This window comes from Haliotis rufescens, unplaced genomic scaffold, assembly GCF_023055435.1.
Source record: "Haliotis rufescens isolate VD_foot unplaced genomic scaffold, xgHalRufe1.0.p SCAF_108, whole genome shotgun sequence".
Classification (NCBI taxonomy): domain Eukaryota; kingdom Metazoa; phylum Mollusca; class Gastropoda; order Lepetellida; family Haliotidae; genus Haliotis; species Haliotis rufescens.
Genome location: NW_025963789.1, coordinates 839,189 through 863,870, shown reverse-complemented (window position 1 = coordinate 863,870; position 24,682 = coordinate 839,189). Strand labels below are relative to the sequence as shown.

Genomic DNA, 24,682 nt, shown 5'->3' with positions numbered 1-24,682 from the left:
CAAACTAGTATGTAACCAAATATACAGTCATGTACAATCAACCTGGGAAAGGGCCTCCTACATAAATGTATTCCTTGATGAGTAAAATACTGGAATACAGTATTTGAGTAGCGTTGGACTTGGAATATTTAAGGATTTCTTTTGGTTTTTTAAAATGGAAAAAAAACGAAACGTGGGGCGAACTTTATGATGATGCAGGCGGTGCCAGAGAACCAAGACTATTATTTTTCTAAGCCTTGGTAATAGTCCATTGTGCACTCCACCATCAGGCAATTCACCTGGACGGTGTTGGGCACTTGTGGAACACCTCCATGGGCATTATATATGCTGAACTGTCCCAGGTACGGTCCAGGGATGAAGTATAGACAGATGTGCGGTCAGTATTATTCCTGTATTCACTTGTTTATCAGCAATTTTTGTGATGTAATAAAACTTGATTTTGGTGTTCTTCATTCGTAATTCATCATCTGCATTGAAAATATTTTTATAGAGGTGCACAGCGACTTCCAACAGAGAGCATAGCTGTTCACAGTTTTCTGTTTCAATATGACAATGTTTTGTCAACAGACATGAAGATCTTTGTATGCTTAATATTTAATTTAACTGGAATGTGTTTTGACCTTACATGTAGGCCTATACCATGTATACACATCTATTTCCTGAAGCTTCTTAAAGCGATGGTGGTAGGTGCTCACATGGAACTTCCCTGCCTTGTACAACAAATATATATAAGATTTAGTCCTTTGGGGAGTGATAATTGGATGTTACTTATATGTTTGGTGCTTGGAATGTCACATCAAATTGGTGACACATTCAAACATATAAAAATAACAAAGTAGTTTATTTCAATATATACACATTTGTACAGATAATTTGTTATGTACATGCTGTTAATACATATATATTACTCTAAAGAAGTTAAAGAACACCTGCTTTCTTTCATATGACCCATGATTATATTACACACATGTGCTCGTGGTAAACATCTGAGATGTGCATCACTTTGGGCTTTCCTCCCACATTAAACTAAAATGCAGGGATATAACCGGAATACTGTTCAGAGCGACATTAACCCCATCTCACTCACTCATATAACTAGTTAATCTGTCACGGCTGGGAGGTATTGCAACACACAGCCTTCCAATTGTGGTCGGTCTTAACTTGTTTTGAGTAGCATACATCCAATTTACACAATGTTCTACACCATAACATTTTCACATGGGATGGTGTTAGGGTTGTTACATATGATACACAGATCAGAGGTCAGGATCCCTGAATGGAAAACAGGAAGCCTCTTAGATGCTGTACAATACCTCAGCGTTGAAAATTGGCACTAGTCTCGTAGTCCTTGCCAAACTACCCAATAGTTAAGGTATCCTAAGGATTAGTAGAAATTTGACCTTTTTAAGGGTTTTGCTGTATGTTATCATCAAGGACTACTGGTAGTGGGCTACAACTGTTAGTCTCTAGGGCTGTACCTGTACATGATAACACAAAATGCATGACATGGACAAGTGGAACATGGTGAGAAGTACAGTCAGCTCAGGTTAAACAAAGAGGGATACATATGGCAAGAAGGAACCAAAGTTAGACTTTCGGACAATTAAACTTTACATCTTTCATGTCAGAAGAATTAAGATGTAAGGCTTAATTATTTTTTTTTAAATTGGTTCTCAGGCAATGCCTATGGAAAATATAGTGTGGGCGGGCAGTGTTTTTTTTTGTTTTTTGGTGAATAGCTTTGTACAATCAATCTGGAAAAGGGCCTCCCTACATAAATGAATTTCTTCCTGACTAAAATACTGGAATACAGTATTTGACTTCGGTTAGACATGGAATATGGATTTATTTTTTTTCGTAAAATGGAAATAAAAAGGAAACGTGTGGCAAACTTTATGATGATGTGGGCGGAGCCTAAGAACCAAGACTATTATTTTGCTTTAGCCTAACAAAACATCTATGTTGCCTTTGCTGTTCTTTAATCCAGGGTATTTTAAATGTAAGACCAGAGATATCGTGGAAGATCTGGTACTTGTAAGTTTCACATGGCACTAGTAATTCAATCTCTCCTGTGTTAGATGAGACAGCCAAGATGTTTCTCAGTGAACATCTCAATGTGATTATTTACACAATTTGCCAGCGTGAAAGTCTAGATAAACATCCAGTACAGTTAGTTGCCAGGAAAGCATCATCCTAACACTGTCAGCCATTACGAGAACATCCTTCACTGATGCCATCCCCTCACTTCTTCTTGGTTCCCTTCTTAGCTGGTGATGGGGAACTGTCTTCAGCTTCTGTCTCTGTAGCGACCGGTGGAGGGGTTAGTTCTATACGAGGGTACAGATGAGCATCATGAAATCCCAGGGTGCCTTGCTCCTCTAGCTCTGCCTCTATCTGCAGCAGACGGTTCAACTTCGATATCCTCTCCCCTCGACATGGTGCTCCAAGCTTGAGAAAACGTGCATTCAGACCCACAGCCTGAAGAAATGAAATTATAGAGAAAATAGTCATCATCATATTCATCCTTCACATACAAGACAAAACTTACTCTCCAGTGAAGAAGGCGACTAGTTTATTTACAAATGATCAACATTGATAGTATACAACTTAACCTCCCAACAGCTCCCGAGACAATAATGTATATGAATGTGTAGGATTTTATGCCACCTTTAGCATGTTCAGCAATCTCATTAAAATCAGATCTAGGTTCTCGCTGCCTCTAAACAAAGATCTGAGGACATCCCATTACGGGTCACGTCAGAACGACCTTGTGCAAACTTTGACCAACCAATGGAACGACTGACAAGAAGTCGACATTAGCCAATCAGGAGGCAGCTTTCTCGTGCTCTAAGGCACTAATTTCAAAATGGCGACTACGCTTTGAAACATATTTTGACGAATTCTCGATTAAAAATTTGAATCATGAACAAAAGAACATTCTGGAATGGCTAATAAATGGTCTAGATTGTATGGATTCAGTCATTAACCCCGTAACTATCGTTCGGAATACCCAAGAATATAGTGCTTAATTATATTAACTTGATAAACAAGATCAGTGAATAAAGCGTTCATGTATATTGTGTATTACCAAAGCATCTCTGGTTAATTTCAGGCTATATATGACATGGCATAACGAAATTCAGGTTTGTAGAGACAAAAGTTCTTGGAACAGACTAGCATTCCCTTACAAACAAGTATTAAAGAAAAAACTAAAACGTGAATTTCCACTTGATTGCATGTTTCTTGTTTAGTGCTACACTAGGCAATATTCCAGCTATGACAGTGGTTTGTATAAAGTCGAGTTCGGACCAGACAAACGAATTGTGAGCAATGTCCTACGCTGTCGAGGTACGATGATGTGCAATCAACCAAGTCACAGACAAGCATAACTTGGAATCCTAACAGAGCTGCACTTACCCCCAGGACAGGCTGAACCTAATCAAAAAGGGCAAACTGTCCTGGGCCATTTAGCCCAGAACCAGTACCCTGATTGACTGCCACATTGTCATATTGACTACCATGTGGTCTGATTGACTACCACATGGTCTGATTGACTGCCATGTCATCTGACTGACTGAATGCTATGTGGTCTGACTGACTGCCATGTGGTCTGATTGACTGCCATGTGGTCTGACTGACTGAATGCAATGTGACCTGATTGACTGTCATGTGACATGATTTACTGCCATGTGGCCTGACTGACTGCCATTTAACCTGATTGACTGCCTGGTGGTCTGATTGACTGCCATGTGGTCTGACTGACTGCCATGTAGTCTGATTGACTGCCATGTGGTCTGACTGACTGCCATGTGATCTGACTGACTGAATGCCATGTGGCCTGATTTGCTGTCATGTGACCTGATTTACTGCCATGTGGTCTGACTGTCTGCCATGTAACCTGATTGACTGCCTGCTGGTCTGATTGACTGCCATGTGGTCTGACTGACTGCCATGTGGTCTGACTGACTGACTGCTATGTGGTCTGACTGACTGGATGCCATGTGCCCTGATTTACTGTCATGTGGCATGATTGACTGCCATGAGGGCTGATTGACTGCAACATGGCTTGATTTACAGCCAAGTGGCCTGACTGACTGCCATGTAGCCTGATTGACAGCCTGGTGTTGCACACAACATTTGCGTACCAAGTCAGCAAGGATGTCCTGGCTTGTCTCCCCAGGACCAGCAGTCACAAAGATCTCATTCTCGGCTTCTGAAAAACAAAACAATACAGCTAAGAGAATAATGATAATAATAATGATAAATGTACACTTATATTGCCCTGTAGCCATGCCCTAATACATGCTCATGACATTACACAACTATTACCCGAGTCAACAGATCAGTGTGCACTCAAACTGTCTGATAGGTGCAAGAAGGTTGCAGCCACATAGACATCTCATCCTACTTGAAAGTCATTCTCTGCTTGAAGAACAGAGGCATTTGCCAAAGGTGATACCACACAGGACCATGTGCCAAACAGGCATATCCTGCGCAAAATATACAGAACATATGATATAAGTTGTCCACCGATCTCAACATGCTCAAGGGGCACTGGTAGACAACACTAATTATATTGCAGGTATGTCTTATTCATGCATGCTTTGGTGCAAATGGGTAAGAATACCACAGTTAGGCGTATATCTACTTTGTTCAATAGCAGACAAGAACAAAAACAAACTTAAACTAAGTTATTCTCCCGGGATCTATTTCAATCGGAAAATATCATAAATATCCGGCAAATGGCATCTTACATACTTAATTTGAGATACAACATTGCAAATATAATGCCAACAGTTCGACAACATAAAAAATGTCCCTTGCATGTGGGGTACAATGAAAATAATAGAATCGGTCTCAGCTAATTAGAATCCACCATTTAAGTGTAAGGTAAGATATGTGGTTGTATTCAATGATACCTGTAAGGAATTATTTCCAGTTGAATCTACCCATAGATATGCAAAAAAACTTGCGGAAAATGAATGCAAAATGCATGTTAGTTGTTGGTTGGTTGCTTTCAGAAATATTCCAGCTATATGACAGCGGTCTTTAAATAATCGAGTCTGGACCAGACAATCCAGTGATTGACTTCATGAGCATTGATCCACGCAATTGGGATCGATGACATGCTTCAACCAAGTCAGCGAGTTTCATTTGTCAGTGATTTGTCTACATCCCGTCATGTCCAGTGCTGCATGAGTGTCAACTCACCCTCCATCTTGTTGGCCACAGCGATAATGTCTGACAGCGTGTTCATCTGCTCCCATCTGAGGAGGATTCCACTGGTCTGATAGTCCTCATCCAGCTCCTCATGCTTCAGCAGACCTGGGCGGTGGTAGCCGTAGTCACCGACGATGTAACCAGCCACTGAGATACGGTCACACAGTCGTATCCACTGCTCACGATCCTGGACATAGGCAAGAAATAACATCAGATGTTGATGGCCAAAGAAATAGGCCAACAATATGTTGGAAATCACTTTTTAACCATCCTGTCTCCATGAATATAGTTGCTGACAGGGCAATGTGTAGGCGTCCCTATGTCTGTCCACTTTCGAAATAAACTACCACAAAGAAATAAACGACTCGTGGTCATTGTTTATCGTACAATAAAATACCTCAGGGAGAATAAACCACTTCTTATATGATAAGTGCCCTTGGCAGCCAAAATAGAAAAAAATCACTATTGCGTTCAAATTAGGGAGGTTTTTTTAAGTTCTTATTTTCTTCAATTCAGAGGTATTTTAACAATGTATTTTAACAGTGCATTCAAGAATGTGAAACAAGGCATTAAATCATATTCCTCTTTACTGGTCCTGTCATCGGTGAAATACATATGGTCTGAACAACACGTACAAAGCCATAACATTATTAACATGAATTTGCAAACTTAGAGCGCAATACTCATAGCCTCTGGGGGGCACGGGTGGCCCAGTTGTCTAAGGTGCCGCGATTTGCTGTGCAGAGTTGCGCCCCTTGGGCAAGCCAGAAACCTATGATTGTGGGTTCGAATCCCGGTTCGCCCCGATTATGTTTCTAGGTTTGTCAGCACCATACCCGTATCACTTCGGGCTTTCCTCCCACATTTAGCTGACATGCCGCAATATAACTGGAATACTGTTAAAAGCGGCATTATACCCAACTCACTCACTCACTCACTCATAGCCTCTGACTAGGTCCAGATAAAGTCCTAGCAAGATATATACAAACAAGGACGGTGTGTATTGTGATAAGTTGCCATATTCAAATGTTTGCAGCAGATATTTATTTCTTACTGGCCTGTGAAGAGATCAACATTGTGTAATACCAAAGTATGTGCTTATGGAATGAGGGAACAAGTTTCACGAACAAATATTGTAAACTCCCAACATCTCTTGGCCTATTCAACATCATTGCATGCAGAGATGATAGATCTTTGAGAGAAGCATATGCACTCTCAATGACCCCAGCAACCCTGGTTGTTTCGCTGGTGGTTCTTGCAACAAAATTCCACAAATTACGTCATTGGGTATTGTGACGTGATTGTAAACTTTGTTTTGTAGAACTCTGTTCCACAAAGCGATTTTAGCGCAATGACAGTGGTAAGTCTATGTTAAAGTATGGGAGTTACGATAACGTTAGAGCTACGATAGCTTTGAGGAACGGACCCTAAATTCTAAAGGCAGGCCGTTGTATGGTATTAATTAATATGTGTAAACTTAATTGGATTAAGCTGTGGATCGCATAGTTGTCTAGCTATATACACACAACAGTGAAAATTTAAAAATTTATAAACAGCAAGTAATAAATAAAATACTGGTACTAAACTCTGTACTGTGTAATACCAATTTTCTAGAATCCGACAAGCGAAAGCAAGTCAGATACCAGAACTATTCACACATTTCATAAAATTGTTATTACATGGGTGCTTGTTTAGTATTCTATAACACAAGATATGGCTACAAGTAATATACCTATAGGGCCAGTAATGCTAACAGTTAATGTTCCACACAAACTGTTTTATATAGTGTCTTCACAAGGAATAAACAGTAGGTGATGTGTATAGTGCTAGGGTTGCAGGGATCTTTTCAGTTTAATAAACAGGAAAACTTGACTTGCAAAATATGCAGGTATATTTACATTTTCCTTGTGTGATATATGCTTTACACATGTCACATGAACTATTTTCATCCCTTTCTATAGAAAATCCTCTGCAGCTAACACATTAGTTTACAAATGATTTGGACAAGGAAAGTGATTTGCAAATGTCACTGTATAAATATTGGATCAGTGACAAACTGTCTGTATTTAGTGTCACTTCTGTTTTCGGTGATGTTTATTTACATTAGTTGACAATGACGCTACCTGTTTCCTGAGTGGGTCGATGACAGCGTTGATGGCAGGGTAGCGGCCGAGTAGTTCCACCAGGAACTCAACATAATCCTCGGTAGTCTTCAGCTGACCGGTCACCACCTCGTACTTGCCCTTGTCCTGGACAGTTACCATACACACTCAAATACACACACACATACAAGGAAACGGACTATCGCTCACCCAAATAGTGATATCATATAGGCAAACTTTCCACAACAAGTGACTTCTACTTACCCCAAGAATTATCTTAACATGGGGTTGGGTCAGTTTACTTTTTGAGGTTGTACATAGACATGGAGAGGAGGGGAAGCAGGGAGTAACACCCACTTTTTTAAAAACATTTTTACATTTTGAAATATAGGTGATTAGTTGGACCAAAAGTAAACTTATACCAAGACTATAACTATCTCATTTGTTGAAGATATTCAACAAAATTACATGATTACAGAATGTAAAATGCAAATCACAAAATGCAGTACCCATTTCTAAAAAAAGCTGTATCCACCTTGATGTTTAATGCCCTTCCTGCATCAATTCAGGTTGTTAGCACATTTCCACATTTAGTTATGTTAAGGCCATTATAGATTCATTATTAGATTTCATCCACGCTAATTACATCTGTCTACTGTTTATCTTTCCATATGAGTAAGACATTTCGTTTGATAAAATATTATATATTATATAATGTCTCCCATTTCACAGTTTTACTCTCTTTATTAATTTATTATGCCATAATATGGAGATTACAACCCAAGTCGTCTAATTTTTAGAGCTTCACTATGCCTGGTTGTCTAACCATGCATGAGTGGTTTCTCCATGGCTCAGCGTGATCTGTGTAGTCACTGACCCATCTAATCTGTTTGGGAGAGACTATCATTGGGCATCGGGGTGTTTGGGTTGGGACAACATAAGATAGTGCTACAATATAGAGAGTAGTAGCAGTGTATTTATCCAAATACTTAGTTATGGCATAAGATTAATTTAAGTTCTTCTTTTTTTAAATAAGGAATGTAAGTGAACTAAATGATTGTGATTGATGATTGATTGGCAACCCTCCATAAAAGCAATCATAAATTGTAAGTTACATCCATTAGTGTAAGAGAGAAGTGTTACCAGATATATAATATCAAATGTTCCTCCAAAACAACAGTCAATTCACCAACACCATGCCCAGTAATTTCATGTAGCTCTTATTACAGAGGGGGGACGGGTTGCCCAGTCGTCTTAGGCGCCGAGATTCGCTGTGCAGAGTTGCGTCCCTTGGGCACCCCAGAAACCTATGATTGTGGGTTCGAATCCCAGTTTGCCCTGATTATGTTTCTAGGTTTGTCAGCACCATACCCGTGCTCGTGGGTTTCACCGAAGTCGTAAACGTCTGAGACTTGCATCACTTAGGGCTTTCCTCCCACATTAAGCTGACACGCTGTGATATAACTGTAATACTGTTAAAAGCGGTGTTTAACCCATCTCACTCACTCACTCTTATTACAGAACATTAACTTTGTATCATTTCAATAGAAACAGACCATCATGATGCGGCTACTGTAAATCAATGTTTACCCCGATATTTACCCCCTATTGACGGGTAGGTGCGCACTACAACTAATGTGCACATGATGCTGCCCTGCCTGTCTACCTGCACATGCACACATGTACTAACACCATCACATGATTTGATCAACTTTTTAACAAGATTTCTATATGGAAGAGAATTTATGAATGTTAACTTCTTCATTATGAGGAACACAACGTTTAGGAGTATATGCTTACTCCTTCATCATGTACATATATATGTTGTATGTAAATATATACTTGATAACAAAATATCAAACAAGTTTCAGTTTTCCACTTAAAGTAAAATAACGGATTTTAATCAACTTTCTTTCAAACAAATTACGCTGAAATACTAGAAGGTTAGAAGATTGAAAGTTTTGCAAAAACAGTATCATTTCAGCAATACTGAAAAAAATTATGTAAAATATGGCACATGAAACAATCCAATTACTGCATAAGAATGACACATGGAGTCCTAGCCTTTGTTTTTTACATATGATGTGTAAATACCGTATTTCCTCTATTAGACGCCTGGGCTTCTATTTATTTCGGACAAGCCTTTGACCCTGCATCAATTGGAGGCCTGGCGTCTATTGGAGGCCCGGCTTCTATTAATACCCCCAAGAGAAAGGGAGTACTCATTATGTAATTTAGGTCCCAAAAAGGGATCATTAATTGTATCAATTGATCGACCCGGCATCTATTAGAGGCCCAGCTTCTATTTTTTGCACTGAACAATTGACCCCGCTTCTATTAGAGGCCTGGCGTCTAATAGAGGAAATACGGTAATATACATATACATTGAAAAAACTAGCTCAGGCTGTTCAGACTTGTTATGTCTGCATTTATGTGAATGAAGATCACTAATCACTATCCCCAGTGACAGATCATTCAGAGTGAAACAGGGTACTACTACGATCTGGCTGATAACATACATGTACATATATGCTAGATATAATCTATTCTACCAAACACTAGTGTATACATATGTACTGGCATACCTTTATCCCTGTGCACTAGTTGGTTACATGCTTCAGACGATGTGGACAACAAGCATACAGGACTAACATTACCCAACTTACACAGTCCTCAGCTTCAGTCTGTGTCCATAGAAGACACACATTATTCTTTGTACCAACAATTTCCCAAAAAACTGAGTACATGACAAGACAGTAACAAAGGCATGATGACCCTATGTGAGTGTTGTTGTTCATCGTTTAACGCTGCACTCAGCAATTATTCCAGCCATATGACAGCAATCTGTAAATAATCAAGTTTGGGCCAGACAATCCAGTGATTGACATCATGAGCATCAATCAATGTGACTGGGATACACTGACATGCATCAACCAAGTTACGCAGCATGACAGCACATTGATGCTTGTAGTCACCTCTTGCTGGTGACCTACCGGTATATCTTTGACTGATATCCCCATGGTGTTATGTGAGCGACACTGACCTTCACTATCACATGACAACACAGTGCACAGCTTGACACATAATTACTGTTGTCCTTATTGAACTGACACATGGTTCCACCCATCTTTCCCTTCCTATAAGAGTCCAGTTTTCACCTTGGCTGAACTAGCCTGGATTTTCCAGGCTCAATTGTAGCACAACCAGTGGCTATTATGAGTTATGTCCCTTCTATGTCCCTCCTATTGACCAATCAGATTCCATCTCTCATCATATCACTTGCATTTATTTGCACCCAGTCAAGATGATTTGATCAATAATCAAGATCTATATTGTAATAAAACAGGTCTTACCCCGCAAAGTGTATCACTTGCACTCCTTGATTAAAAAATTGAAAAGATATGCAAAATATCTGTCAACGCCCAGTTGACAGTACACATGCTTTGCAAATCCTGCAGTCGACCAAACTCTGCATGTTAAAATCCATGTTGTTTACAAATCTGATGGCTAGTTCTTTATGTAAATTTGACTGGACTATGCATAGATTTGTTCGTCTAGCAAACATGTAACTCTGGAATACCAGCCTAGTTCGTTCGGCAAGGATGGAAACCAGACTTTTATAGTCAGTTACTGCCCTTGCCTAAGGAAGATGGGTTACCTCATATACTTGTGTCTTGAAAATATTTTTGATATTTCTCTTGAATATATCATTATAAGTTCGTGGCTTAACACAGGTTTTGGTTTGATGATATCTGTCAAAGCACAATTGAAAGGAGGCAATAAGTATGCGAACAAAATTTAAAATGAAAAAGTTGATAATCATACCATCTTCTCATTGACAATTGACAACTGTCAACTCATAGTTAAGACTTTACATGTTTTTTCACTCATGTATTTGAATGACTCCTTAAACTTCTCCCTAACTTCCCAGAAACAAACACGAGAAGCTAGTGCAATCCTTGAGTAACTGGGTGTGTAATCAATAGGGCCGTTACGATTCACTCGCATATTTGGTGTATCGAACCGTATCCATTCATGAATTGAATTCGTTATTCGTGGCCACTAGAATCGAATATTTATGAATATGCAATCATGTGCATTTTCATACCCTGTACCTAAAAACATCCATAAAAACATATGATATGCATAGATTTCTTTCAAGACAACACTCTTATAATATTTAATTTAACAGGAATTTGGTCACTGGTCATTGTAGCATTTGAGCAGATACTAAGACTAAGTACCTGGACAAGTGCAGTATATAAATGTATAATATAGATAATTAACAAACCATGTCAAATAATTTATGTTGTTAATGTTTCACTGAATGTAACAAATAATACATCAACTACTGACTTATTATTGTATTCGTGAATAAATATCCGTATTCATTACCCTATGTTCGTGATACGAATCGAACCTATTCGCCTCATAGGTTATTCGTTGCAGCCCTAGTAATCTACTCATCACAGCACAATCTAATCACTCATGTTACCTCCTGACTATACTGCTTCCCTGGCTACAACAGAAGCACTCTGCATGAAATATGGACATGTCCATCTTGAACACAAACTGAACTGACGCAAACCCTGAACAATATTCTTTTTCAATTTCCATGGCAACGACTTTGAGTTACACCGAAAATGGTGGTAGTGCTCGTTTCAAGAGCAGATCTTGAAAACCGTACAATGTTTCTTCACCAAACATGGCACATAGATAGGTCTAGTGATAAACTGGTGTCTTTTGATAGTTTGGGATTTTTTAAAAAGCTATATCTCAGTTTCTTTACCTGGCAGTGACCACTTGTGCCACACTTACAGAACTTCTGCAGATTGGATGAAGATCCCAAACATTTTATCTCAACATTCATTGAGAGCCCCACTAAGTCCAAAATTCATGAACATAAAAAATGATAATAAGTAAGTAGATATTCTATCAAAAAAAATGTCAGTTAGAAGATATGAGGACATGACAGTCTACTCACAAAGTCGAACATCTCGTGTGCTGCTATGTTGAGGGCGATGCTGACATCCTCGCCGGGGGTGAGAGACAGAGCAGTCATGGCTTCCTGGATCAGGTCCAGGCCCTGCTCGGGCTTGTCGAACACAGGGCACAGGGCACCCAGGTCATTGACATTCCTTGCATTCCCCTGCAACAAACACAGGCATTACCAGGCGCTGCTCATAGTTCTATGAATACTTTCATAAATAAACTGCAAGTGATTCCAGGACTGTCTAAACAACATGGATTATATTTACACTGTGCGCACCCCGGTTTAAATTCTTATTCCTCCATAAACAAAACAATATTAAACTATTCTAATAACGAACATCTGTTTATGACATGAAGATAGCATTGATCACTTTCTCTGGTGACATATTCTTGGCCTTGTGCTCATATTGACCATCTTATTGCTGTATCTAACTTTATTATTATACCCCGGAATCCCCACAGGGTGGGAGAGTTGTTGATATGGCAGTAGAAAAACTCACCCCTCCCTTAACAGACACTGTTTTACTGACATGGTTGGAGAAAAGTTCACACCTCCTTAAACAGGCAGTGCTTTTCTGGCATGGTTGGAGAAAAACTCACCCATCCTTTAATGGACAGTGCTCTACTGACGTGGTTGTAGAAAAACTCACTCTTTCCTCAACAGACAGAGCTTTACTGATATGGTGTAGAAAAACTCACCCTTCCTTTAACACAGTGCTTTACTGACATGGTTGTAGAAAAACTCACCCTTCCTTTCAAACACAGTGCTTTACTGACATGGTTGTAGAAATACTCACCCCTCCTTTCACACACAGTGCTTTACTGACGTGGTTGTAAAAAACTCACCCTTCCTTTCACACACAGTGCTTTACTGACATGGTTGTAGAAAAACTCACCCTTCCTTTCACCAGAGTGCTTTACTGACATGTTTGCAGAAAGAACTCACCCTTCCTTTCACACACAGTGCCTAACTGATACGGTTGTAGAAAAACTCACCCTTCCTTTCACACACAGTGCTTTACTGACATGGTTGTAAAAATACTCACCCCTCCTTTCACACACAGTGCTTTACTGACATGGTTGTAAAAAACTCACCCTTCCTTTCACACACAGTGCTTTACTGACATGGTTGTAGAAAAACTCACCCCTCCTTTCACACACAGTGCTTTACTGACATGGTTTTAGAAAAACTCACCCCTCCTTTCACACACAGTGCTTTACTGATATGGTGTAGAAAAACTCACCCTTCCTTTAACACAGTGCTTTACTGACATGGTTGTAGAAAAGCTCACCCTTCCTTTCACACACAGTGCTTTACTGACATGGTTGTGGTAATAGTCACCCTTCCTTTCACACACAGTGCTTTACTGACATGGTTGTAAAAATACTCACCCCTCCTTTCACACACAATACCTTACTGACATGGTTGTAGTAAAACTCACCCTTCCTTTCACACACAGTGCTTTACTGACATGGTTGTAAAAATACTCACCCCTCCTTTCACACACAGTGCCTTACTGACATGGTTGTAGTAAAACTCACCCTTCCTTTCACACACAGTGCTTTACTGACAAGGTTGTAGTAAAACTCACCCTTCCTTTCACACACAGTGCTTTACTGACATGGTTGTAGAAAAACTCACCCTTCCTTTCACACACAGTGCCTTACTGACATGGTTGTAAAAATACTCACCCCTCCTTTCACACACAGTGCCTTACTGACATGGTTGTAGTAAAACTCACCCTTCCTTTCACACACAGTGCTTTACTGACAAGGTTGTAGTAAAACTCACCCTTCCTTTCACACACAGTGCTTTACTGACATGGTTGTAGAAAAACTCACCCTTTCCTTAACAGACAGTGCTTTACTGACATGGTTGTAGAAATACTCACCCCTCCTTTCACACACAGAGCTTTACTGACGTGGTTGTAGATTCCTAGGATGTTCTTCATACTCTGTCAACACAAAAAGGAGGATTCTTTGTTGGTTATTAACTTGAAAACAATTTGTGAAACAAGTTGATGAAGATGTTCAGTCACATTATCTTTCCCTTTCTTGAGGACTAGCAGTCACAGTGCATCCGACTGTCAATGTCCCCTGACCAAAACACAAACATTCTTCCATTTCACAATCATAGGTTCTGGCGTGCCCAAGGGACACAACTCTGCACAGGCAGCGAATCACGGCGCCTTAGACGACTGGGCCACCCGTGCCCCCTGTACAAATTTAAGACTTTTCAAACTATTTTGGTTATTTTCAAGGCTTTTCAAGGCTGACACTAAAAATCAAGCCTTTTCATGAGGGACCTTAAAATTCAAGACCCTTTCAAGCCTGTGTGCACCTTGTAACACCATAGGATCTTCCTGTGCCAACAGAAGCTGCATGTGATTGCAATATGATGATGATGATGATGATGTCAATTTTGGCAGGATGGCTTGGTTTGGTTTGTTGTTTGTTTAATGCCGCACTCAGCAATATTCCAGCTATATGGCGGCAGTCTGTAAATATTAGGTCAGTACCCTTCCATCTAATCTGTCCATACTGACCTCTCGGAGGGGGACACCAGGTTTGGGGATGACCATGTACTCCTTGATACAGTTCATCTTCCCTGCAGCTCCCTTCCCACCCTGTATGATGGTGACCATGGGCAGAGGAAGCTGTAGTGTGCTGGGCATCTGTAAAACAATTAAACATTACTTATAAAACAGCTAGCTACTGTTTGGCCAGTCACCATCTTGTTAAACCCATACACTTTGTCTGGCCAGTCTGTACTGACATCATGATGTTTAATGACTATTCTACCAAGATTTTGGAAATTACTTGATTCAGATTGATCAATCAGAGGCTATTAAATCACAATAAACCCCCTCTGATTCAAACAGCAGGTTTGAAGGCCGCATCACCACGGGGGGTAATATTCACAGCATAGTACTTTTTTTCAGTCATTGTTTGGTAGACATATTCAAATAATTATATTTACAATTACAGGTTACAAACTGCAAAGTTGCGGTTACTACAATATTCAAAGGATATGTGGCAATACACAAAATAGATCCTATTTTCACACAAAATTATTTCACTGATGTATTTAGAAATGGAAAAAGTAATATTTTTGCATTAGTGGAGGTATTAACTATAATAGAGGGATCCCTCCCTAGTACACTACCTTCGGGGTCCAAATAATTGATGAGCGTTATAGATGATCAAGTCGTAGGTGGTAGATGCTCTGCCTACCTAACATGATCTACGTAGCATGTTTCAGAGTTTAAAAAAAGATTAGAACAGAAGTTGTTTATGATTCATAGTGAAAAAAAAAGGATTTATCGAGTATTAATATGCGCTTTCATATCCCTTCAGCGAATTCAGGTGAATAAAAGGGGTAACAAACTTGGTCAAAAAAAGTATGAAATTTGATATAAAACATCACTAGATATGATGATTTACAATTTGAGTGTGTATTTCCTGCTCTCCAAAGCATTGTTTTATATGCAGAGATTAAGATTACCGTGTGTATTTTCTCATAAATTAAGCCAGAAATAGTAAACGTAAAACACATATTGAAGTCAAATCTCATAAATATCTTTGTCAACAGAGCGCTTATTCAGTCATTAACAGTTAAACACGCACAAAAATGTAGACATCAGCATGATATCAGTGACATCGTTCTCCACAGTTATGGAACACAAGCCAATAGGGAAACAGTGGTCTGTTACTTGGTACGGCCTACCGTATTCGACGCAATAAGCGCCCTGCTATAATAAGCGCCCACGGCGATATTTGCTAGTATATTGTCTTGTGAACAATCCCAATTAGCACCCCTTCCGATTGATCAATGTACACAAGACTAAATTATCCGCGTATAATACGCACTCGAGTGTTATAACACCCTTAATCGTGTGCAATGAAATTCTGGTAAAAAAATATATCTGTCGTATATAAACATTTCAGGCTGTCAGCATAAATCTTTCAACTCCGTTTTTTTCACCAAAATAATATTCTAATAAGAGCCTCCTATTTCTAATTTTGAGAGGGCCCTGGGCGCTTATTACATCAAATACGGAATTTATATTTTGTTATTTTAAACATAATCTTCCCCGTGGGAATTCTAGGTTAGAATTAGTACCCAACAACCTATGCTGGTCATAAGAGGTGACCAAATGGATCGGATGGTCAGACTCGGTGACTTGGTTGATTGCATGTCATCATACCCTGACAATATGGACTGTTGTTCACAATATCGATCACCGGATTGCCTGGTCCAGACTTGTTTATTTCCTTTATATAGCTAGAATATTTTTGAGTGTATCATTAAACAACAAACAAACAAACAAAATCTGAAAATGATATCTACGCTTACTTCTTTGTGTTTGAGAGCGGCAATATAGTGGTAGAGTTGGACGTCCTTGATGGCGGCTCCAGCTGTACACACAGCCTGACTGAGAGCGCTCACGAGACAGCTGCCGTCTAGCAACTCTTCCCGTGCTTCATCAGGGATGATAATGATCTGACTGGCTTTGCCTTTAGCGCCTCTGAAGAAATATGAATGATACATGTGGGACCTACCGGTATGTAAGAGTTATGTACATTTGTGGGAATATTTCATAAACATTACAGTCATCATCCACCCAAGTGGTTACTGCAGACATGAATTCTTCATCAAGTAACATAACATTACACAATCATCTCATTTTAGGGGTATTTCACATCTACCGTATTTGCCGTATTAAACGCCTTGCTCCAATAAGTGCCCCCCAACCAACTTCTAGATCAATCTGTAAATAATCTCTAAAAGCCTGTCCTACTTATGTAATTATGTGACAGTCCATATTTTCATGTCCATATTACAGATTTCTTTTACAGAAAACAGAAGCTTAGAAGGGTATATAATTGCCTAGTAACTGTAAACAAAAGGACTTAGTTTCATCTTTGTTTGAACTGTTTGTTCATGTAGTGCTTGATCTCTAAAATACATTTAACTTGTTTCTTTCTGGTTTCAATAAATTCACCCTTACGTCAGTTGTCTAAGAAGCGTCCGCCCGGGGAGCGGAAGGTCCGGGGTTTGATCCCCAACCGCGTCATACCAAAAGACGTTAAAAGATGGTACTTGTTGTTACCTTGTCTGGCACTCGGCATTAAGGGGCTAAAACAAGGACTGGTCGGCTCGGAGTCAGTATACTGTGTCTGAGTGGGGTATTCATGTTAATCTGCGGCATGGTATCTCAGTGAGCTAACACTATAAATCGGCATCAGTCCAGACTTGTACAAACAGCCACACACATACATACACGTGCACGCACGTCGCTATTTAAGTGCAATAATCTTGGACGTGATGTTAAACCCCAATATCACCTCACCTCACCAGTTGTCTAAGAGCCCAGAGTGCTTATTACGGCGAGTATGGTACATTTTTTGGCGAGCAAATTTATCAGACATACATGATTTAAGAAACTCTTCATAATCATATCTTACAGTTATATTCATGACCTTTTCAGGATACATATGGATATTTTTTCTAGTTTAAACAAGATTAATATTTGAAAATGAATATAAACAATTTCAAGTAGTTGTATTAACAATGAAAAAATTGATTTTTAACATTAACAATACATAAGGTACAGTAAAGCACATAATAGATCTGTAATAGCACGTCAGTCATGTAAAACATTTACCAAAGAGCACCACAACAGAGTTCATCTGTATTTATCCACTTAATATATATAACTGCTAACACATTGCAGCTGGATACTGGACTGCTGACCTGCTGCTTTTGACCAGTACTACTATGGGTGACCACTAATAACACATGCCACACACAGGATCTCTTCATCCCCATAATCTATCCATATACCAAATCCTTACAACTGGCCATCTCTTGTAAATATCATTGTAAACTTCTCACCATTCATATCCATATGTAAACCTCACTATGCTTATACATATACTCAACAACAAAAGTTCCTGTGACACCAATATTTTAGTGTATTTTTCAAACAAGTGAAGTTTGGTTTTCGATATTGTAGTACATGTATGGAATCAAGTCACAAAAACGCAACTGCTACAGAAAAGCATGCATTCCATGCAAAAGTTGACTTTTATGCAAGCCCCATTCATTTCACTACCCAAGAATGGGTATAAAAATGTGAGTTAATGGGATTCCATATGCATTGTTCAGCATCATGCTGACTACAACCACTCAGAAAAACAACAAAATTACGCAGTTATTCAACATAACGCAATGCCACGCCTGTCCGAAAATGAGCGTCTGCTAGCCATTGGTATGCTTGAGGTAGGATCGAGTCAACGTGATGTTGCAAGACAATTTAACGACCACAGAAACACCATTCGGTGTGTTAGGCAACGTTGGCAACAGACGAATGCAGTCAGAGACCATCCTCGGAGTGGCAGGCCACGCGTAACCAATAATCGACAAGACAACTGGATTCGAACAACACACCTACGAAATCGATTCCAGCCAGCTACAGTGACTGCAAGAAGCATCCCTGGCCTTCGACGAATATCTTCACAAACCGTACGTCATCGCCTCAGATGTGCAGGGATTGTCGCCAGAAGACCCGCCAGACATCCCATTTTGACAGGAAACTACCCTCAAGCACGTCTACAGTGGTGCAGACAGCATCTACACTGGACGACCATGCAGTGGGGACAAGTTCTATTCACTGACGAGTCTTGTTTTCACCTCAGCCACAGCGATGGACGAATTTGAGTGTACCGACATTGAGGTGAATGTTACATCAATCATTGTGTCATGGATAAAGATCGATTCGGGGGCGGCAGCATTATGGTATGGGGTGGGATTACAGCAAGACAGAGGACCTGTTTGATAGAGGTAGAGGGAAATCTCAATGGACAGCGCTACCGCGATGAGATCATCGGCCCTGTTGTTCTACCGTTTTTGCGTCGTCATGGCCCAGGCATTACCTTTCAACATGACAACGCCCTGCCTCATATTGCTCGACAGGTTCAGGATTCACTTCAACAAAACAATGTGAATGTCATCCCATGGCCAGCTCGCTCCCCTGATCTCTCACCAATTGAGCACATGTGGGATGAGATGGATCGGCGCCTTCGACGTCAACCACGTGTTCCACAGACACAGACTTCGAAACATGCTCCAGCAGATATGGACAGATATCAAACAGGACTGTGTGCAACGCCTGGTCCATTCCATGAGACAAAGATGTGTTGCTTGCATTGCAACCAGAGGTGGACACACACGCTATTGATTTGTAAATTGACATTTTGGCATGTTCATGGTTTTTTTTATGAAATCACGCATTTTCTGAAGTCAGTATGGCAAAATAAACCATTTGAACACTTACAGGAGTCTTTTATCTGTTGTAAACTGAAATTGTTTCAGATTTGGTAAAAAACATAACTTTGCATTAAATCTTATTCAATGTCACAGGAACTTTTGTTGTTCAGTATATGTAAACCTCACCATCCTTATCCATCTCTAAACCTCACCAACCATATCCACCTGGAAATCTCACCATCCATATCCATCTGTAAACCTCACCATGCATATCCATCTGGAAACCTCACCATCCATATCCATGTGAAAACCTCACCATCCATATCTATCCAAATATTTTTTCATCCTTAAATCCCATTACCAATAATCATTTGTCCCTGTAAATCTCATTCATTTCCCAATTCAAAATCAGAACATGCCTTTTTCCATCCTAAATCTTAGTTCATTTCCATCCTTGAACTCCTGCATCATTTCGAGTTTTAAATAGCACCATCCACTTCATCCCCACACATCACTACCCATTTCCTTCTTTAATTCTCACTGTGGCTGGTTGATGAAGGCATAACATGTTTCCGTCTACTCCTAACATTCCATTAACGACACAATGCTGAAAAAATGTTATGTTGTCTACTGTGCACTGACTGAAAGGACATATCATACGTTTCAGTCAGCCATTCACATCTAACATTGTCAAACACAAGAAACTATTATGGTGCTTAAGTATTAGGTCAACATTCAAATCTAACACTAGACACAATCTATGATTGTTGTATGAGCAATGTCAGATGTAGAGAGTGGATCATGTCAGATGTACAGAGAGTGCGTCAATGTAAAGAGTGTTAATTCATGTTGTTATATCCAAGCACACCACACAAGCAAGGTTAATGCAACATAACTTAGAGGAGGTGATATATACACTGACATAAGAACTAAAGTGCATTGACAGTTGTCACAGCAACAAGACCACTTACTTCTGGTCCCCCTCAACCTCACTAAAACAATCATAACTCTTTGTAAAACATGTTTCTTAAAACCAATGGATGATTGTAAAATTTCACAACATAGAATCTTGAAATACATAAGTATAAGTTCAGAGATTATGAAAGATTGTCAATTCATTATCAGTGTTGTCAACAATAAATAATAAATTTTACATCTAATCTGACAGAATTTTAAAGGCAAAAAATAATTATTGGCAGTCCTTGCAACACTATATACTATTACTTAATCAATCATGTCTTCATTAGTACTCCTTCCTAATGCCACATATAGATTTAGTTATTTGCAGTCAAGGCTATATACTATCATCGGCAAAGCTTATCTTGCTATCTAGACTGAAAGAATATTACTAAACTTTGTCTATAGCTAAAGATGACAGCTGCATTTGTATGAGCAGTTAACTAAAAATGTAAAAGCTCTTATGTTAGTTTCATGGATCATACTTGTTTCTTTGTTGTTTAACCCCACTTTCAGCAATATTCCAGCTATATGATGGTGGTCTGTAAATAATCAGGTCTGGACAAGACAATCCAGTGATTGGACAAGCATGGGTTGCTAAAGACCAATTCGAACACAGATTTTCACAGGGTTGGATTATAAGTCAACTCGTATTCCATTTGACAGCTGTGTCAGATATTTCATCTGGATTCTTGTGACAATTAAGTTTTGAACTGTTCTCCTGGTGTTCAGTACTGTTAAACGATACCCAGTAGTAAGAAACACATTAATTGTATGCTATTGTATCAAGCATTTTATGCACTATCTAGCTGTAGTTAGTCTGCCTTGATTCTAACATTCCTAGACTAATACTCTCTAATGTTAAGACTATCAACCTATCAACCTGGCAATTATCACATCTGTTCCCATTTACCAATGCAAAATGTCACCTGGGGTCATTGTTACAAAAGATTATGTACAACATATTTTACCAAGAAATTACTATACCATATTGCAATACAGGTAATGTCATCTCATACACAATTCTTGAGCAGATGTCTGGCAGACTAAACTTACTTTCCAGTAGGAGATTTGGCCTTCTTAGAATTATTAGACTCGTTGGTGTCCTGTGTGGGTGCCTCTTCTGCATTTTCTGCAGCTGCTGCTGCTGCCTCCGCAGCCTTCTGGGCTTCCATTTCATCTTTCATCTGCTGGATGAAGTTGCTGAAACATGATGAGTTAGTGTTGGACATAGTCATCAATTTTGATGTATCCCTTATGTTTTTTATGTGTCCAACTGACAAGTCACTGATATTCTCTACATATTATTATGTGCATTACAGGGAAAGTTATGATGTTTATTTTATGTTTGTGAGAGATGAAAACAGGTTTTTCAACTACAGAATGACATCATATGATAAAGAGGTTATCATGCTCACCAAGGCTTGCTAGATACAATGTTTATTCCTAATCCAGGATATTTACCATCCCAAAACACACTCACAGGATAACCTCTATGGGCCCATTCGCTACATTAGCTTTGTTTGGGAAGTGTCATCACCATCTCCATCTGTCCCACCATCAGTAACTTCCAACATAATTCTTCTCACACATGAGCACACATGAGCTATTTCTACCATTGTGTCATACCAATCACTTAAAATGAAGCTACTGTAATGGACTGGTCCAGATTATAGTCGAGGTTGGTCAAACTGATGACAATTACATTTCAAATACTCTGAAGACAAAATCTACTAACTACACAACATCGTCTGCCTCCGTCTGCTGTGTTGGGTCCAGACCCTCCAGTTTGTTACAGATGTCGGTGTTGATGTAGTTGATGGCTGCTGTTACAGACGCCTGTCTCTCTGCATCCTCAGTGTCTTTCTCTTCTGGCTTTGCAGTGTCCAGCAGCATTGAAGTCACACTTGGGGCAACACAGGAACTGATGAGCTACATTAACAGTAGTATTAAAGATGAGCACTAACAAAAGTCCCAATTCCTAAATGTTTACATCTTTTAAGGTTTTCATGATTGTGGTGGAAACAAATTAGGTATAAGGTTTCAGATCAGTTTATTTTCTAGGATACTGACTGATTCTCATCCAAAATGAACTAATCATATTTTTTCAAAGTTGGTAATGATATCCTATAAATTTGTGAAAATGTGCCAGAGCCATTTGTCTCCAGCAAAATCACTGCAGGTACATTCAAACTGTGCATGATATTCCAATTAACAGCAACCCCTATATGCTTAAGAAATTGAAAACAACCAAACAAAAACTAAAACAAAAGTATATCTTACTTTTTCATGGTTCTTTACCATGCAGTAAACTTCAGTTTGCACAGTTGACTGTCCTTTGCTGTCATACCCTTGTCGACCTTTTACCTGCATCATGTTTTTCAGTGTTTGAATCATTTATTAATAGAAATCAGTCAGAGATAAAGACATTTATCCCCAACATGTGTTTCAGCAATCATTAGAGTTGATTTGGTGAAGTTGATGGATCAACAGAAATATTACATGATTTGGACTTTGAAATGGTGACCAAAGTCACAGGCGCCTTGAAATTCATGGCATATGCTTAGCAGCTACTGCTTTGTGAATCATTAACGGCAGCATGTGATATCATTTTGCAACATTTTGTTTAGAAATATTTATTACCATTAACAGATTTGCCTGGTCCAAATTGCATTTAATAATATTTACATATTGCTAACTGTGGCATCAAATAACATGCACTCACTCACTACATTTGGCATGATGATGAACATGAAGTATGTAAAGTTTTACCTTTGTGATTACTGGGACTTTGGCAAATTCAGCAAAATAATTTGCCTGTGAGAATGAAGTATGAAATATTGATAAGATTCAGCAATATCTGGTTCATACATTGTAAAAATATATATAACATACAAGACCTATTAATGAAAAGTTATTTAACAATTGATTATTGATCTAACATGATGAGCGGGGAGAATGGCTATAACTTAGTATAAGGGATCAATTGTAGGTGCCAATTATGGAGTTATTCATGTGTAAAAAGTAAAACATTAGTGTCATTGATAATCATGGTTCAGATGTTCGGTAGAACACAAGTACCGTATTCGACGTAATAAGCGCCCCGCTCTAATAAGCGTTCACGGCGATATTTGCTAATATATTGGCACGTGAACAATCCCAATTAGCACCCCTTCCGATTGATCAATGTAAACAAGACTTATTCATTCATGTATAATACGAACTCCTGTGTTATATGCACCATTAAGTATGGGCAAATACATTCTGGAAAAATATATCTGCCGTACATAAACATTTCAGGCTCTCAGCATAAACCACAAAATTTATCTTTCAACTCTGTTTTTCACCAAAATAATATTTTAATAGGAGCCCCCTATTTCTAATTTTGAGAGCGCCCTGGCCGCTTATTAAATCGAATACGGTAATTAATGGGGATGTATAACTTAGGAAGATGTGTAGTTCACAGAGCCAATAAACCAATTTAGTGTCAAGAATCTTAAGTGACACTGTTTTCCTCCATTCAATCCAAATAATGCATTGTCGTGTAGCTTATGTAGGTTGATTGAACAAATTTAAAACTTGTCAGTAATATTTTCAAAATAACTTACAAGATGGCCATACACATCTGCTGGGTTGTCATGAAACATTGAGTTCAGGATCTCCTCCATCTTCTTAGGGACGCCATTATCTGTGTAAAATCGTATTGCCCTTTCCTTCATTTCGTACAGCTCTCGAGCATCTTTTGCACTTGATTTAACGCCAGCTGCTGCAGCCATCTTGTCACTTTGATCTGGCTACGTGCCTTTGCAAGTATCCAATAAGCCTATCAGTCAAGATGCGTCGTCTGCTACAAAACAGATATAATATAATAATAATATTAATTCAGGTACAGATTTGTGATCTATACCCAATGATTGATTCCTTAGAACTAGGGTAAGGTAGAGATGGAATCATAAACAAGATGCAAGTGAAATAAGAGACAAAATCTCGTGGAAATTAGTAGAAACGTTCTCAATGTGATGGTTTAGGCGTCCATATTGGTATGTTGTTAGGGAAGTGGAATTGTGGGTACGAATTCGCATTTCGACATTCAATATTCAACTTCTTTTGTATTGTAATAGATTATTTCTTTTACCCA

The 24,682-nt window shown here is 39.1% G+C and overlaps 1 protein-coding gene across 2 annotated transcripts; it reads right to left on the bottom strand.

Moving 5' to 3' along the window:
• Window positions 1–240: 240 nt before the first annotated feature.
• Window positions 241–24,611, bottom strand: LOC124143384 (enolase 4-like). 2 transcript variants are annotated; one of them, XM_046512347.2, is made up of 14 exons: window positions 24,153–24,611; window positions 23,317–23,361; window positions 22,828–22,911; window positions 22,283–22,476; window positions 21,601–21,747; window positions 20,559–20,579; window positions 16,672–16,843; window positions 14,861–14,989; window positions 14,207–14,269; window positions 12,307–12,471; window positions 7,344–7,469; window positions 5,212–5,407; window positions 4,146–4,213; window positions 241–2,478 (listed from the first exon to the last, which is right to left on the bottom strand). In XM_046512347.2, exons 1-14 carry the CDS (start codon window positions 24,318–24,320, stop codon window positions 2,242–2,244), a joined length of 1,815 nt encoding a protein of 604 aa, XP_046368303.1. In that variant the 5' UTR covers window positions 24,321–24,611; the 3' UTR covers window positions 241–2,241. The 2 variants fall into 2 exon arrangements, with proteins under 2 accessions (XP_046368303.1, XP_046368304.1); XM_046512348.2 differs by lacking the exon at window positions 20,559–20,579.
• Between the last annotated feature and the right edge of the window lie 71 nt (window positions 24,612–24,682).

Excerpts from the sequence above, each read along its gene's own strand:
- LOC124143384 (XM_046512347.2), bottom strand. The coding sequence starts at position 24,320 with ATGGCTGCAGCAGCTGGCGTTAAATCAAGTGCAAAAGATGCTCGAGAG. Across the intron at positions 16,844-20,558 it reads GAGGTTGAGGGGGACCAGAA|AGGCGCTAAAGGCAAAGCCA; the intron begins GTAAGTGGTCTT and ends ATATTTCTTCAG. Across the intron at positions 7,470-12,306 it reads CACACGAGATGTTCGACTTT|GACAAGGGCAAGTACGAGGT; the intron begins GTGAGTAGACTG and ends GTAACTGTCCAG.